Here is a 14954-nt window from a genome sequence, read left to right as displayed (position 1 = left end):
GGTGTTGTGAGCCTCGAGGTGACATTTTGGCACCCCCCTCAAACCGAACATAGCAGACAAAGGAAAGGAAGGGAAATGTGACCTATCTTCACAATCGATCCGTGATTGGAAGGTTTGCCTCCGGGTTTGGATGGATCAGAGAGTGAAAGAGAAAATAGTGGAACAAACAGTTAGATGCCTTGAACGAGACTTAAAAACCAGCCAAGCCCTTCAGTTTGTTCCAAATCCAAAGAAATGTGTCGCGGATATACTCCCATATTTCCCACAAACGATTCTTCAAGGAAGTCCAAAACCTACCCCAAGGAACAAAATAGACAGCACCGTAAGCAGCAAGTCCTACCACACCTCCTGCGGCACAAGCACCTCCCACACCAGCAGCCGTGAAGTAGCCGGCTGCCATGGACATGCCGAATGGCCCCTTGATGCACACGCCTCCTGCACTGACCCAGAATGACCCAAATACGCGGAATGTGCCAGCACCGGCGCCGACGATGGTTGCTAGAAGGCCTTTCCATCTCTGAAACCACGTCTCTGTCTCATAAGCACCAGGAACTGAATTACTCTCAGTATCTGAACTCACCGCTGCACCTCGTGACCCGTCTATCACGTCCTCTCGAAAGCCATCAAATTGGCGCTTGATTTCAGCCTTCTCCGCCTCCGAAAGGTTGGGCTGTACGATAGGCTCATTCAGCACCCTCTTAGCGTCTTCAAGGTTGTCCTGGATGTCGATGACACAACCCTCAGCGTATGTGATCCGCTTCTTGAGCAGCTTGGAATCAGTCCGCCGATCCCACTCATAGGTCCTCACACCGGCAAAGGTCGAGGAACCCCCAATGTATAGCGCATCATGTTGTGATCTTAAGCCGCAAGGAGCGACATAGACGCTCTTGAAAACCCCCGCAATGTTGTATGTTAAGTAGTCGACGGTTGAGCTGACAAGGAGGTAGAGTGTCTTGTATCGTGTGCCGACAATTGCGTCCATCACATCCTGGAGGTGGCTCTGTGTGGTGACAACAACCGTGGACTCTGATAGTATCTGGGGTTAGCATGTTGACCAAGCCAGATGCGCCTCTGCAAGGGCACACGTACGGAGCTTTCCTCCCTTCTTCTTTTCGTCCATCAGCTTGCGCATGGGCTTCTTTTGATCCGAGCTGACTATCGCAAAGATCAGGGTACTCTCATTGCCGTTTCTGTCCTTGACTTCCTTCCAGACGGCTTTGTTCTCTTCATGGTATACGTCATCTGGAGCCGGGCCGCGTACTTGTGGCTTGGGGGTATTGGAGGAGGACTTCTTGGAAGAACTTGGAGCAAGCCAACCGAAAAAGCCCTGACGGACCAAAGCATGAGAAGAATCAGATGGCATGGCGATGTGTTCAATACAAGAGAGGAAAAGTGTTGAGATGATTGTAGAGAAAGAAGTGCTGAGAAATATCATCGGGGTCTTTTGGGGCTATTTATGCAAAAAATGCCATCGCTAGCAGGCTGTGCTCGAGCTGTCTGGTGTTATTGAGGCTCGACATCGATGCCCATCACCTAGCTATCTTCCATCATAGCACCAATGTACATAATACGCCGCCATCTGCTCACTGTCATGGACTGGAGGCCAATTTCGGCCTCTTTGGGTCACTGGAAGTACCCGAATACATGGAACAAATACATCATCTGCTACCAAGTCAAACCAGTTGACGTTGAACGTTGACTCGTTGGCCGCTTACTATTGCAGCGCCGGGAAGAGGGAGCATCCATCGGCGAATTACAGTGCGAGACGCCTATGCAGAAGGTGAGACGACCCCACTGACAGTTTAGTACTCTTAACCTGTCAAGTTCCATAGCCCAACACCATGAGCACGTAGGCTCCACTGCCAGTTTAGTCTTCTGCGCCAATCGTATCCCACGTGAGTGCATTGTCGGTGTAAAGGATGCTCAGCTGTGCTCCTCTTGCAGCTTTGGTGCCATATTTCCCAATAATGAGGTTTGCTTCGCCCGCAGAGTTGGGGAAAAGGAAAGCCGATTATTGCGTATGCGAAACACGCCACTCCGTGCTATCCCCTCTGCCAACTCCTTTCAGCCACGGCCATGAGGGGTTTAAGGGTACTGGGAACGATAAATCATGGCCTGGTCACTTTGAACTCTCTTCCACTACCCTCACCCCTTGATCGCCACTCTTACCCAGAGGCGGCATTTTGTGTTACTGAGGAACACTCGTCGAATCTCTGTTCCATCGCTCAAAGATGTCGTCTACCAACGATCTCCACACGGCCACTGACTCCGATGAATCTTGGGTTGCCTACGATGAGATGCCTCCCAGGGATCCGCTTCACTTGCAACAGTTTGACTTCATACCACTATCACAATCCCAACTATCCCATTCCTGCCCTGTCATTGGAGAAGTTGGCGGGGAACACCTCCCAGATGGCTCCTTTAGCTTCCCTGCCAATGACCACACCTTCACTGAACAACCGATCGGCCCCTTCGATCAGTATCATATCCCTTCGGTTCCATCTCAATTCTCGAGCATGCTTCTCAGTGGCTACCTCTCAGCTTTTGGTTCCCATGGTGGATCCATGGATAGTCAGAACTGGCTACAGCAGGTTGAACCACTCTCCTGGGCCGACTTCGGGGACGAGACCTTCGCTTCTGGACCTGAATGGCCTTCGGCACCAATGGAGACAGCATACATGCCCCAGAATCCATGGACGGGGATCCTCCATCAACAAATGTCGGAAGAACTATCTCAGATGACCATCAACCAACAATCACCTCAGCTACTGCAATCCCTCGAGCAACCCGGTATTGCGGATTTAGACTATCGGCATTTCGTGCAAGCTCACTCATCAGGCATCACTTATCCTCTCTTCACGGCCGGCGATGGTGTCGAGTTCGAAGGGTTGTTGCCTCAACCCACGCCACACATTCCAAGTTTGGCTTGCACTGCACAGAACCCTCAACAGATTGGAGAATCGCAGATTCCACGAAGATCTGCCCACCCGAATCCAGGCGTGTCCTCATATTCTGATGAGGCCTGGGAGGCTATTCGGCCGATCTTTCGAGACTTGTTTATCACCCAGAGGTGTACCTTGTCGCAAACCAGCATGGTACTCGAGTTGGTTCATCATTTCACAGCCACGTACGTTTCCAGCGCCCCTACATTTACGACAGCCTTCAAGCTAACTTAGTAGATAGAGAAGATTCCTTTAATACAAGGAAAAAGAGACACTGGCCAGATTGCGTGAAAAACAAAACCGCTGCAACGGGGACCAGCTCCCAAATCCTCAGTCATCAGGCTCCAGGGAGTTCTCAATCGCGAAAGAGGCCCAGGCGGGCTATGGGGAATCACCCTTCCCCCCTGAGTACGTGATCCGAGTCTTGGGCTCAGTTCCGCGCGCCCTTCCCCCTTACCTGTACAAGGGTCAGACCATACTACTTCTCTGCATCGACAAATTCGTGAAAGGATTCTACGACTCTCAAGCCGACATCGAGTCCCTAAGCAACCCAAATCAGTCTGGAGATTACAACATGATGCTCGAGGAATGGGAGTGGCAGGTTCTTCGGACCCGTTGCGAGGCCGTTTCTACTCTGGTTCGGAAGCACGAGACCATTCCCAACCCGATGAATGAAAGACCCGTCGCTTTGAACCGGCCCGAACGAGCAGAGACATTGAAGGTGATCATCGGCAATCTACTTCACGACAAGGTCTTTGACAAGGCACAAGACCCTGTAAGATGCTCTAGCCCAAACCAGCTGTCATCAATATGGGACATATGCCGTATCCTGCAAGGCCTTTCTCTTCAGCTAAAACACTGTGATACCTTGTATGTGGAGAGCTTTATTCACTCTCTACAAGATATTTCCAATGCTTCTGGTAGAACCAACCATGCCGGGATGACCGCTCTTGTGGAAGGTCTGCTGGGGATCTCGCCTTGTGATCTCCAGGACACAATGCGGATTAGCTTCCTCTGCACCGCCCGAGCAATGTCAAGCAGGCTTGGCCCCCGCCACCCAGCAGTCCTGGAATCTTGGACGTCATATGCTCGGCATTGGGACCCCAAATGTCTTGAAAAGGCCAGCTTTCTGTCTTCCTATCGAAAAGGCCTTGAAGAGACTGAGAAGAAGTTTGGTCATAGCCATGACTACACCATCAATCTTTTGTGCAACTATGCTTCCGCGGCATACTATATCTTCCATGACAATGGACTTGCTAGGGAGCTTGCCACCAGGCTCTGGGAACGTACGTCGAGTGCCTGTTGTAACGACGAAACACCGTTATCATGGTCTGTTAAGGCCCAGGGAATGGCCGAAGCCGCCAAGATGCTTGCCTTGCTCTGCTGCATTACCCACGAGAACAAACGCAAGAGTGGCGGTGAGATGAAAAAGCTTAGGCATAAGCTGAAGTTGAAAGGACGCAAGGCACGGAAAAGGTTCCGCGCTACGCTGCAGTCTCCACCGGATCCTCAGAATGCTAAACAAGCTATCGGTTACCTCGAGAAAACGGTTGAGAGACTAGATGCGAGTGAATGGGATTGCAAATTTGTCAAAGCAGGACTATTAGATACTTTGGGAAATTTGACCCAGGAGTTCTGTCCTGAGGTGCAGGAAGGTGCTGCCAACTCTCATCTTGAGGAAGCCACAGAGATTCGCCTTGAAATAGTGAGAGACGATCAAGACGAAGAGCAATAGATGATTCTTACCCCTTTGACCAAATCCAGGATGAATGGTTGGGGGTCTATTATCTACCTGGTCTCTAGGCAAATGGCAAGGTTGGAGTTGAGCTGCGCTCTACTGTATAGCATTTAGCGTCCAGTCTGGGGCTAATGCGAAACAGGTTGTTTGTTTTTGTAATATCCATATTCTCTCGCTTCCATTCACTGTTGCAACGATGTTCTTTTTGTAATTACCTATTCAAGGAAATGAGTTGAGGGTTGGCACACTGGATATATAGTCATGCTACCTACCTAGGTATGCTACGAGTCTCCTACTCTGTCTTTTATTTCTCTACCTCCTACCACCGATCAGCACAAATTTAGAACTCAAAAACGTCACCATCACCGCACAGCAGTGCTTAAGACTTTCACGACATGTGTCGTCCAGTTACTATACATAAATGCTGAAAGCGAATGATGGAACGCGACAAGAGGTATTGAAGATATCCCACAAACGTAAAGACAGCATAATACATAGCAACTCTCCTATGGGTATTTATTTCATATCTCTCCCTACCTCGCCATTACTAGTTTAAAGGCTCGCTTCCCTCAGCTAACAACTACACTATACAACTCAAAATAGATCCATCCCCATCAAGCAAGGCCAGACTTTTGCTCAGCCTCGGTCTTGAAAGTCTTAAATTCACGGGCTGGCACCTTCTTAATGAACATCTCATCCAGCTCCTCATAAGAGCGGCCAGCAGACTCAGGCTGGTAGAACCAGAGGTAGATGATGCATAGGACTGCTAGGCCGCCAAAGATAAAGGACACCTTAGCTCCGAGGTTGGCCTGGTCGGGGTTGAATAGGAAGGGGATAACGAAAGCCCACATTGTCTTGATTGTCTGGTCAGCAAGTTAAAAACGAGGCTGGGGTTCTGGATGAACTTACAAAGAGCCCGTTCTGAAGGGCGAGGGAGAGGGATGCCGTCTTGGCGCGGAGTCTAGACGTGGCGATCTCTGTCAGGAGGGTGTACGCGGTGGCTCCGATGGTGCAGTTGTAGAAGTAGCAGTAGACGAGTAGCAGGGCAACCGTTCCCTTGATGGCGCCAGGGGTTGCCGCTACAGCGAGGCCGCCTGTCACCATCAAGATGACAGTGAGGAGCACGAGTCCCCAGATTGTCAGGTCTCGCCGACCAACCCTATCAATGAGGAACCAGGATGTGATATTGCCGAGCATTGATAGTACCTGCTGCGCGATACCAAGCTTAAAACTCTCATCTGGGGTATAGCCAGCGAGCTGCTGATAGTAGGTGGCGTAGGCAGCAACAAAAAAGACGCCGCATAGAGCCTGGATGCTCATGGGAGCGACCGAGATGATGGTGCGGCGCAAGTTGGACTTGCGGAAGCACTCCAGGTAGCTGGCCCCTTCGGTTTCTTTGCGGATCTCCTGGAGCGTCAGCTGGATGACGGCCAGCCTCTTTTCCGTGGCGACGGCATCGTAGCCGAGGCGGTTTAGAGACTTGACCGCCCTGTCCATCTTGTTATGGTCGACCAACCACCAGGGCGACTCGGGCATGAAGGGCAGGATCAGGAAGCCGAGGCCACTGATACCGTACTGCGAGACGAAGATGGCCCGGTAAGCCCAGCGCGTCGTCCTGCTGCCTGTCTCGTTGGCGATGAGCGAGACGATGAAGGGCCCGATGGTAAAGGCGATGGCGGAAGCGGCTGTGAGGGTTCCTCGGAGGGCCAGGGGAGAAACCTCGCCGATGTAGGTCATGGATACGGTGATGAAGGCGCCAATGGGGAAGCCTGCGATGAACTTGCCGGCGAAGAAGACAGCGTTGGTGGTGCTAATGGTCTCGACAGTGATGGCGACGAAGACGAGGATGTAGCACCCGAAAAGAGTCCACTTGCGGCCGATTTTGTCGGCGATCAAGCCAGCACCGAGGGAACCGATTACAGCGCTGAATCACTTAGCTGATTGATTCGTTAACTCATGCAGGAATCGGCTGATACTCACGAAGCAACAGGGCCGCCGCTATACGCGGACTGCCAGCGAGCGGGGAGGACGTAGTTGCCTTCGAACTCGCTTCCAAAGTCCTTGCGAAACTGGGGAATACCAATCACGATGCCGCCAGCCTGGTTGTCAAAGCTGGTTAACATGAGTGTGTAGATGGCGTAGACACACCAGAGGAAGGCCCAGGGCTGGTTCCGGATAGCCTTGATAGGACCCTCCTCGTGGTCCTCCGCCGCAGTAGCATGGCCGATATGCTCGACGTGCTCTGGCTTTTTGAGGGCGTGGTCATCCTCGATGTCGCCGACCACGATGGTGGTTTTTGGTTCGCTCATAATTGACAAGAAAGTTGAAGTGTGAAGGCAAAGTTGAAGAGTTGAGGTGGATGATGATGGTGAAATGTGCAGGGTTGTCGTCCAAATTTAAAAGAAAATCGTCGCCACACTAGTATGCGCACTAACTTTCCCCATGGGACCGATAAACCGGGGGAATCAGTCGTCGGTTCGTCCTAGGATACCCCGAAAATGTCCTTCTCTCGGTCTCGATGCATTGGCGCCAGGGTTCCGGGTCAACTGACTCGCGACCCCTTGCAGCATGGATTGTTAACTAGTGAGCGTTAGTCGACGGGTCCCCCGCGTAACCGACACTCATACCACCCTTGTTTGGTGTGGCATGCTCTACCACCAAGTCTATTCTCCATGCACTATCCCCGTACCTCATATAGGTACGCATAATATGAACATTTGGGACCATGATAATGCTTCACAACGTATACCAATGGTTGTCCAGCTGGGTTGGTTTCGTGTTTTACATGCTCTATGTTCTTGCGTCTTCCTTTAGAGCTCGGCGTATTTCTCGCCTCGCACTGTTTACGTCCTGGGGATCCTCAGACAGTCCTCCTCAACGGCATTGAGCCAACTCTCCAAATGGGGAACAGTTCGTCTAGGTAGTATATGTCATTGGTGATGGCGAATGATGAGACGCAACAGGAAGGCTTAACCGCCCGGCACCCCTTGGCGAAGGCACTCCCTAGCGCACTGGCCGAGCCTGTTCCGTTCATGGCGAATCCCCCGCCGCCACTGGCGCCGGCGATGGGTCGTCTCTCGGATGCAAATCTCGGAGTTTCTCCAGGCGGGCCCAACCGACGACTCCAACCATGTGGATGGCATGATCCTTCCCGAACACGTTTTTCAGGGTATCTGGGGACGAATCTAGCTCTGATCGATACTGAGGTGGTAACGCAAGTCTGAGGAGGCCCGGTGTCAAATTTGCTGTACCCCACGGGGTTGACTGGAAGAAACGTGGCGAGCTTTTTCTTGGGGAATCATGGGGGATTTCTCCACTTAGCAGATGACCGAGAAGCACGGGGTTGAGGCCTTCACATCAAAAACGAATAGATATTCAAGAGGGAAAAATAATTCACCTCCTGTATCATGAGTTGCTAGATTTGGTAAATTATACGCTCTCCATACTTGCATCAGTAGGCCGATCGGCTGGAGAGATGGCATCATCCTCGGGGCAGGCATTCTCTTGATCCAGTCTAAAATCCATTCTCTCCAATCTCGTGAGTAGGGCATTTACGATGCATTGCTCCGACTCGTTTACGGCCTGTATAGGCGCCCCGGATGTGACTCGAAGCTCTTGCAGATATGCCGCACCTATATCTCGAACCTTCTTGACCAAGGTGTACCCATTGCACTCGTGTATATCTTCTGGCATATGATCGAGAACTTCGAGGACGTCGCTAAAGGAGAGATTGGTTGGTAAGTCAACAGAATCGAGTCGACTGGGGGCGCAACTCTCCACTGACCTTACGATGCTTTGGTGGGTAATGCCGGGTGCTTGGCCGAGATGCTGCAGCAAATTTGATCTTATATAGAAGCATGTGATCAAAATGTTGACTGTCTGCGATTCGTGGCCCCGAGACGGTTTCGGGAACCTGGCCAAGCCACCTCTCCACCGCAGTTCTGGGACGAGATTGTCAAGCACCGCTTGAAGGCGGGCCATTCCATCTCGGAGAGTCTCTTCTGGCTGTTTGTGAGCCATGTCCACCTTGGCGCGTTCCCAGACCATCAGGACATCGGCAAGACTGTTGAGTCCTGTGATATACTGGTCATCGTCTTTAAGCCATGACGCTGGCGCCGCTGGCCATAATGCCGATACATTCGTTTCCGTGTCAGGTACTCCCAACTCCGCATCAGCTAGAGGCCGGGGACGAATAGTCTGCAAAGCTGGGGTAAACGGAGGACCGGGAAGGAATGTTAGGTGTGGCTGGCCTTGTATTTCGGTGCCCCTAACCAATGTTAGTGCTCGAGCAACATGTCAAGCCAAGCGTCAGGGGAGCATTACAGCTGCCACATGCCAAGCAGCCAATAAAGTCGCTTCACCAACTCCTGGTCATGCACTGATTCTGTTCCCTTTTCGTGAAAAAGAAGCCATTGAACGCCGGCCATTGCGTCCTTGATAGCCTGATACACACGCATGTCATCCAATCCATACAGCGCGCTCAGAGCTGAGGCAACGTTGTAGCGCGTGAGGCACCATTCGGGAGTGTAAGAGACAGGCAACAGCATGTGTTCTCGTTCAATAATATCGATGCATTTATCCACGGTGACGCTCCGGTAGTTGTAGAAGCTCCGTCGTCGGAGAGTCGATACAGTCATGGCACACGTGGCCAAGACCAGGGCGCAGAACGTCGGGTTCCTCTCATCCTCATGCTGAAGCACTCTTTTCAGGAATTTCTTCCTGTGTAAAAGGGGAGCAAGTGGATAGACAAAGCGAGACCAGTCGGTAAGAATTGTTAGGATCAGCGAACGGGAGCACAGCCCCTTGAAGTCCAAGTCGCCCGGCCTTGAGTCTGGGGATGCTTGGCTACTCTGGTCGTCTGGTTCCTCCTCGGCCGGGGATGAATTAGGGTGTGGAGGATCAAGGTACGATTCGCCAGCTGACCCGGGTGTGTCAGGGCTAGAAAAGGCTTGCGCACCTGGCACTGTCGTATCGTTGGGGGAGCGCTGAGCCAGGGAACTTGAGAATCCAAGTCAATGTCTTGGCCTCAAGAGAACAGGCAGCGCACGTGGCTAAGGGTAACATACCGTTTAGCAGGCCCCCTTTTACGCCTTGGTTTGTTTTGCGTGCACTCGGTACCTGCTAGCCTACATCCTTGGCAGGTAGTGTCATCTTGTGCATAACGGCACTTGCATTAGGAACCTGTCAGCAACTTCACGCCTTGAAGGGCATGATCTTGGCCTTTGTACAGTACCTTGACTTTGCGGCTCCGGCAGAGGTCACATGCCTTTAGGTTGCGTATAGCCTTTGCGGCACCATGCTCTGAGGGTGACTGGTCAGTGTCGACCATGTTTGCCGATCAGCAATACCGTCCGTCCGTTTCTGCATGGCACACACGGACAAGCCGAAAGGGTGCCAGCCAGCTGGGATGCTCGGATTTTCCTCTGGGGAAGTGGGGTAGGATCGGCTTTTTAAAATGTCACCTCGCGGGGAATTCGTTGGACAGGCGCTGTCTCGGAAGCAGATTCCCCGAGGACGGGAAGTAATTTATGGAGCTAACCAGGATGGGTTTGGAGGCTAAATGACCCCTGGCCTGATTCGAAAGGTCGTGCTCCCCCGCAAATGGCAAATGTAACCCCGAAGTCTGGGGATGAAGACGGCAGTTTCAAGCGCTCGAGGGGAAAGGGGGTCCGGGGAAATTATCACTAAGACTTTATCAATCAATCAAGAAGTGCCATGTTGTCACTGTGGTTAGTAATTCACTGCCCTTCTCACTGAGTCAAGAGTCTTTCTTGGTCATGGCGCTGTCACCAGTTGTCCATGAGAATAGACCAGAGCAAATTTGGTGGAGCGAAATCAAATCGAAGAAAATCACTCTTGCAGAAGACCAGTCTATCAAAAGAAAACACCAGTCGACATCGCTTAACATTTAAGTTGACACGAATAAACCAATTTTTTATTTACCTGACAGGTACTCAACACTAAGCCGTGGTCGTCTTTTGAAACCTCGGAGCTACAGGGTAGTTCCAAGCTTCTATCCCTTGGACGTGCACCGCACCGCTGGCGGAGCAAGCAAGAAGCCGATGACTAAGCCTACCGCTCGCTGGTTACGTGGCTGTGCTGTTGCTTATTTGCACCGCCGCTGGCGGTCACGGGCCACCTTTAACAGCCCCGATTCAAAACACTTTGGGGGAGGGGGGTTCACATCACGATTAAGAATGCGATTGGGTAACATCAAGACTGTTATTCAACTTTTAAGCTCCTCTACCTCAATGTGGAAGGATTAATAACAGCGCGCAATTTTCTCCCCCTCAAGCACCATATGTCTTTAGACTTTTTGATCGCCGATCGTCTTCTCCTGAGCAGCATACGCCTCCGCCGCTCGTTGTTCAGCCACAGTAACGTACGTACGGAACTGGCGCGTGGGCACTTTCTTCATGAAGAGTTCATCCAACTCCTCGTAGGTCCTTCTCCGCGTCTCGGGAACATACAAAAAGGCGAGAATAGCAAAAATAAGCATGAATGCGCCAAACACATAGCCGATCTTGGCCTTGAGGTTGGCGTAATCCGAGTTGAACAGGTATGGAGCCACGAAGGACCACATGGTGTTGAATGCCGAAGAAGTCGAGATGGAAATGGCTAGTGTCTTGGCCCTGAGAACAGACGTGGGGAGTTCGCCGGCGAGCGCGTACACAGTAGACCCAACACCCACGTTGTAGAAGAAGTTGAACATGGTGTAGAATCCCACCGAGGCCGTGATGGCAGCCGTTGTGTCAAACGAGCCTGATATCGCCATGCAGAGCATGAGCACACAGAGCGAAGAACACCCCATTATGTACATGGGTCGACGACCCCACCAATCGGACATGAGAAACGCGATCATGGCGCCGCTCATGGAGAGAACTTGTGCCCCAATCTTCAGCTCGAAGGCCTTGCTGTCCGAGATACCCAGGAACTGGTACATCAGAGCGCCATAGCTGCCAACAAATCCCAGGCCCGACATGGGCTCAGAAAGAAACACCATGACTGCGATTAAGGTTCGACGCAGGTTTGTGCCCTTGAAACAGTCGAGGTATGATCCCGTGTTGGACAGCTCCGCTTCTTCAAGAGTAAGCTGGATGCGGTGGAGATGGCCCTTGGCATCTTGCGGATCCGAGTAGAGACGCTCGAGGGATTTCTGGGCGGCTTCCATCTTGCCCATGCGAACCAGATAGACGGGCGACTCGGGCATGAAGATCTGGCCAACAAGAGCCACTCCAGTAAAGCCCCATTGCGCAGCCACAAGCGATTTCCAGGCCCAGTCATTGTCCCACTTGGAGGTGAAGTAGGACATGATGGCTAAAAGGAACGGTCCAATGCACTGGGACAGGTTGCAGAAGCCGATAGCGCTGGCTCGGATAGCTAGAGGGGAAACCTCGGCGACGTAGGCGGTGCAAAGGTTGAGAAGGGCACCAATGGCCAAGAAGTTCATCATCTTGCCTCCGAAGAACATGGCAAGGGATGTGGCTCCGAACTCGACACCCACCGAAGCAAGGTTGATCATGGCAGCCAGTAGGATGATGGGCTTGGTGCCATACCTATCGGATAGAAAGGAGGCACCCCAGGCGCCGACGATGGCAGCCGCGTTAGGACCGCCGCTAATAGCCGACTGCCAGTTTGTTGCAATGAAGTAGCTGCCGTCCATGGCAACGCCGAATCTCTTTCTGAAGGTGGGAATACTGAGGACGTCTCCTGATGCGCCAGCCTCGAAGCCTCGCACAATCAAGGTCCAAAGCATCACGCCAATCCAGAACAGGAGCCAGGGGTCTTTACGTAGACTCTGTCCCCATGTCCGGTTGTGTTCCTGCTGCTGGATAGCTCGTCCCAGCAGTTGGTCATCTGTACGTTCGACCGTCTCGACATCGTGTCCCTTGGAGGGTTCGTGGTGTTCAGTCTCGGCTTTCGCCATTATCTATCATGTACAGGATGAAGGACGAAGATGTCGAGGATTGAAGTTGATACTAGTGTAGAAGGTTGGTGTCTTGGTGAGAAGATGAGACTCCAAAACCTGATGCTATTCTCAGAAAGGAAAGTTTAGTCTAAATACTCGAACCATCCTCACACCCGACACCTCGGTCGAACAACATTCGGCTCCATCTCCACCGATGACCTTATTTTCCTGGAATCCTGGGGTGCAGCTGAACCGCGGGGATTGTTGGCAAGCAAGAGAACTCTCCTGACTCGTCATGCGGGGAAGGCCCTCGTGACTTGGACACGGCGACTTGTGGTTCTTGGCGCTAGAATATTATTGGCGCTTTTGGAAGGTTTTCTCTGCGTCAGGGGGGTTTCTCCGAATTTGCTTCCGAGAAGACATCCTCATGCCCGTGTTTTGCTTCCGAGGTGGGGATCATGCCCGTTCATTGTTTACGGGACTCGTGAGATGCGTCAAATCTCGGGTTAATCAATGTCGAAATGTCGGCCCTCGGCGGTTACTGGCATTTCCTGGGGAGATATTCACCCGAGGGCAATGGCCCGATGTTTTGTCATGGCTGCGTGTTCTTCCAAGGTAGTGGAGGTAGGATAACTGGGCTCTGTGCCTAGACCGACGCGTTCTACCCATCATCTTCTCTTTCTCTTTCATATCACACCCATATCATACTTGGTACAATGCATCAAAAGATTCCTCAGGCTTCTTCTGCGGCGTGCTCGCCGTTTGAGCTGCTTGCGGATTCTCTTCACCCGACCTTGTATCGCTGGACTCGACGTCCACAACGCTTTGTTTCTTTTACGCCATGTCAGGACAATTACTTTGGGTTGCGGATTCAACCCGGCACTGATGAAATTTCTGAGCTTCCCTCATTGGCATGGGGCAGAGACTCTGACTTTGTGCTCGACTTTGGCATACACATGGTCGGCTATTTGTCGTTTCGAATTTCCTGGGTTGGCGCCAACATGGACGCGCCATGCAGACTGCGCCTCACATTTGGCGAATCTCCCCTGGATGTCACCATGACAATGGATGGAGTGGAAACATGGCTTAGCAAGGGCTGGTTGCCTGACGAGATCATCAACATCGACGTCTGCCCTGATGATGTCAAGATTCGACGGCGTCACGCTTTTCGCTTCTTACGCGTCCAAGTTATCGATACTTCATCCAACTTCAAAATCTCCATCTCTGACGTGGCCTGCGAGTGTGTTAGTGCGATCAGTCAAGACCATGAACTCGATACTTTCGAGTTTGACGACCAGCTTCTTCAAGATATCGACCGTGTCAGCATTCTTACTCTCAGAGACTGTATGCAGTCCGTCTTTGAAGACGGCCCACGAAGGGACCGGAGAATGTGGATTGGCGATCTTCGACTTCAAGCACTAGCTAACTACAGTACTCTGAAGGACTTTGATCTTGTCAAACGGTGCATCTTGCAATTTGCGGCTGTTGCGCGGGCTGATGGGTCTTTGCCTGCATGCCTGTTTGAGAGGCCAACCCTGGCTGCCTCAGCTGACTATCTCACCGAATATGATGCCCTGTTTGGCAGCGTTGTTTACGACTACGTTGCGGCATCTGGGGATCTAGAAACTGGCCGGCTATTGTGGGCGACAGCGCTTGGGTGTCTTCGGCGTCCACTGCAACACGTCAACCCCCAAACCTTTATCTTCGAACCCGAACGCACCTTGGACATCAAGTTCCTGGACTGGAATAGAGAGGTCGACACCAGCGCAGGGTCTCACGGAGTGCTGCTCTTCTGCCTCAAGCAAGTCGCTAAACTTGCACAGCTCTTACAGCTTGATTTTCCTCACCAGGAAACAATCAAGGGGATGACTGAGGCTGCTCAAGTCTTTCTGTCCGATGGCATGGTGGTATCAGGTCCAAAAGCACAGATCAGTTACGCATCAGCATCTTGGCTTGTTCTCGCTGAAGCCTTCGCGCCCGAAACTGCTCGCAGTGCTCTGCTCAACACCCTGGCTCATCCCGCCGCTATCAAGCCCATGACTCCGTACCTCTGGCACCATGTCTGCGATGCACTCATCACAGCAGGCTGCTACGAGAAGTGTCTCGAAATTATAAGATCGTACTGGGGTGGCATGATCAAGGCTGGTGCTGATACGTTCTGGGAGTGTTATGATCCTTCAGATGCACGGACAAGTCCATACGGAGATGTGAGGATGAATAGTTTCTGTCATGCGTGGAGTTGCACACCTACCCTCCTGCTTAGAAACCAGCTTTTAAATATGGCGAGTGGCAAGGTTTCTGGAAAGATGACGATGCGAGAGCTGGACAGCGATAGGGTTAAACGGGCCATCGGGACATTGTAGAG

General features: G+C 52.0%; 6 protein-coding genes across 6 annotated transcripts; 2 read left to right on the top strand and 4 right to left on the bottom strand.

The window, feature by feature from the left end:
- Positions 1 to 190: 190 nt before the first annotated feature.
- Positions 191 to 1363, bottom strand: MRS44_014102 (uncharacterized protein; the record flags this gene model as incomplete). Its single annotated transcript, XM_046283064.2, has 2 exons — positions 191 to 1026; positions 1090 to 1363. The coding sequence occupies 2 exons, from the start codon at positions 1361 to 1363 to the stop codon at positions 191 to 193; spliced, it is 1110 nt and encodes a 369-aa protein (XP_046124122.1).
- An 868-nt stretch (positions 1364 to 2231) lies between these two features.
- On the top strand, positions 2232 to 4677 carry MRS44_014101 (uncharacterized protein; the record flags this gene model as incomplete). The annotated part of the gene is made up of 2 exons (XM_065618274.1): positions 2232 to 3127; positions 3225 to 4677. The coding sequence occupies 2 exons, from the start codon at positions 2232 to 2234 to the stop codon at positions 4675 to 4677; spliced, it is 2349 nt and encodes a 782-aa protein (XP_065474346.1).
- Positions 4678 to 5294: 617 nt separating this feature from the next.
- On the bottom strand, positions 5295 to 6989 carry MRS44_014100 (uncharacterized protein; the record flags this gene model as incomplete). Its single annotated transcript, XM_065618273.1, has 3 exons — positions 5295 to 5543; positions 5590 to 6604; positions 6661 to 6989. The coding sequence occupies 3 exons, from the start codon at positions 6987 to 6989 to the stop codon at positions 5295 to 5297; spliced, it is 1593 nt and encodes a 530-aa protein (XP_065474345.1).
- Positions 6990 to 8109: 1120 nt separating this feature from the next.
- On the bottom strand, positions 8110 to 10009 carry MRS44_014099 (uncharacterized protein; the record flags this gene model as incomplete). Its single annotated transcript, XM_065618272.1, has 4 exons — positions 8110 to 8947; positions 9004 to 9678; positions 9747 to 9806; positions 9873 to 10009. The coding sequence occupies 4 exons, from the start codon at positions 10007 to 10009 to the stop codon at positions 8110 to 8112; spliced, it is 1710 nt and encodes a 569-aa protein (XP_065474344.1).
- A 978-nt stretch (positions 10010 to 10987) lies between these two features.
- Positions 10988 to 12607, bottom strand: MRS44_014098 (uncharacterized protein; the record flags this gene model as incomplete). Its single annotated transcript, XM_046277945.2, has 1 exon — positions 10988 to 12607. One exon carries the CDS (start codon positions 12605 to 12607, stop codon positions 10988 to 10990), a length of 1620 nt encoding a protein of 539 aa, XP_046124118.1.
- A 698-nt stretch (positions 12608 to 13305) lies between these two features.
- Positions 13306 to 14924, top strand: MRS44_014097 (uncharacterized protein; the record flags this gene model as incomplete). Its single annotated transcript, XM_065618271.1, has 2 exons — positions 13306 to 14796; positions 14853 to 14924. The coding sequence occupies 2 exons, from the start codon at positions 13306 to 13308 to the stop codon at positions 14922 to 14924; spliced, it is 1563 nt and encodes a 520-aa protein (XP_065474343.1).
- Between the last annotated feature and the right edge of the window lie 30 nt (positions 14925 to 14954).

This window comes from Fusarium solani (assembly GCF_023522795.1).
Source record: "Fusarium solani strain SB1 chromosome Unknown bctg00000010, whole genome shotgun sequence".
Taxonomy (NCBI): domain Eukaryota; kingdom Fungi; phylum Ascomycota; class Sordariomycetes; order Hypocreales; family Nectriaceae; genus Fusarium; species Fusarium solani.
Note: the sequence above shows the minus strand (reverse complement) of the source record. Positions and strands in the feature narration are given on the sequence as shown.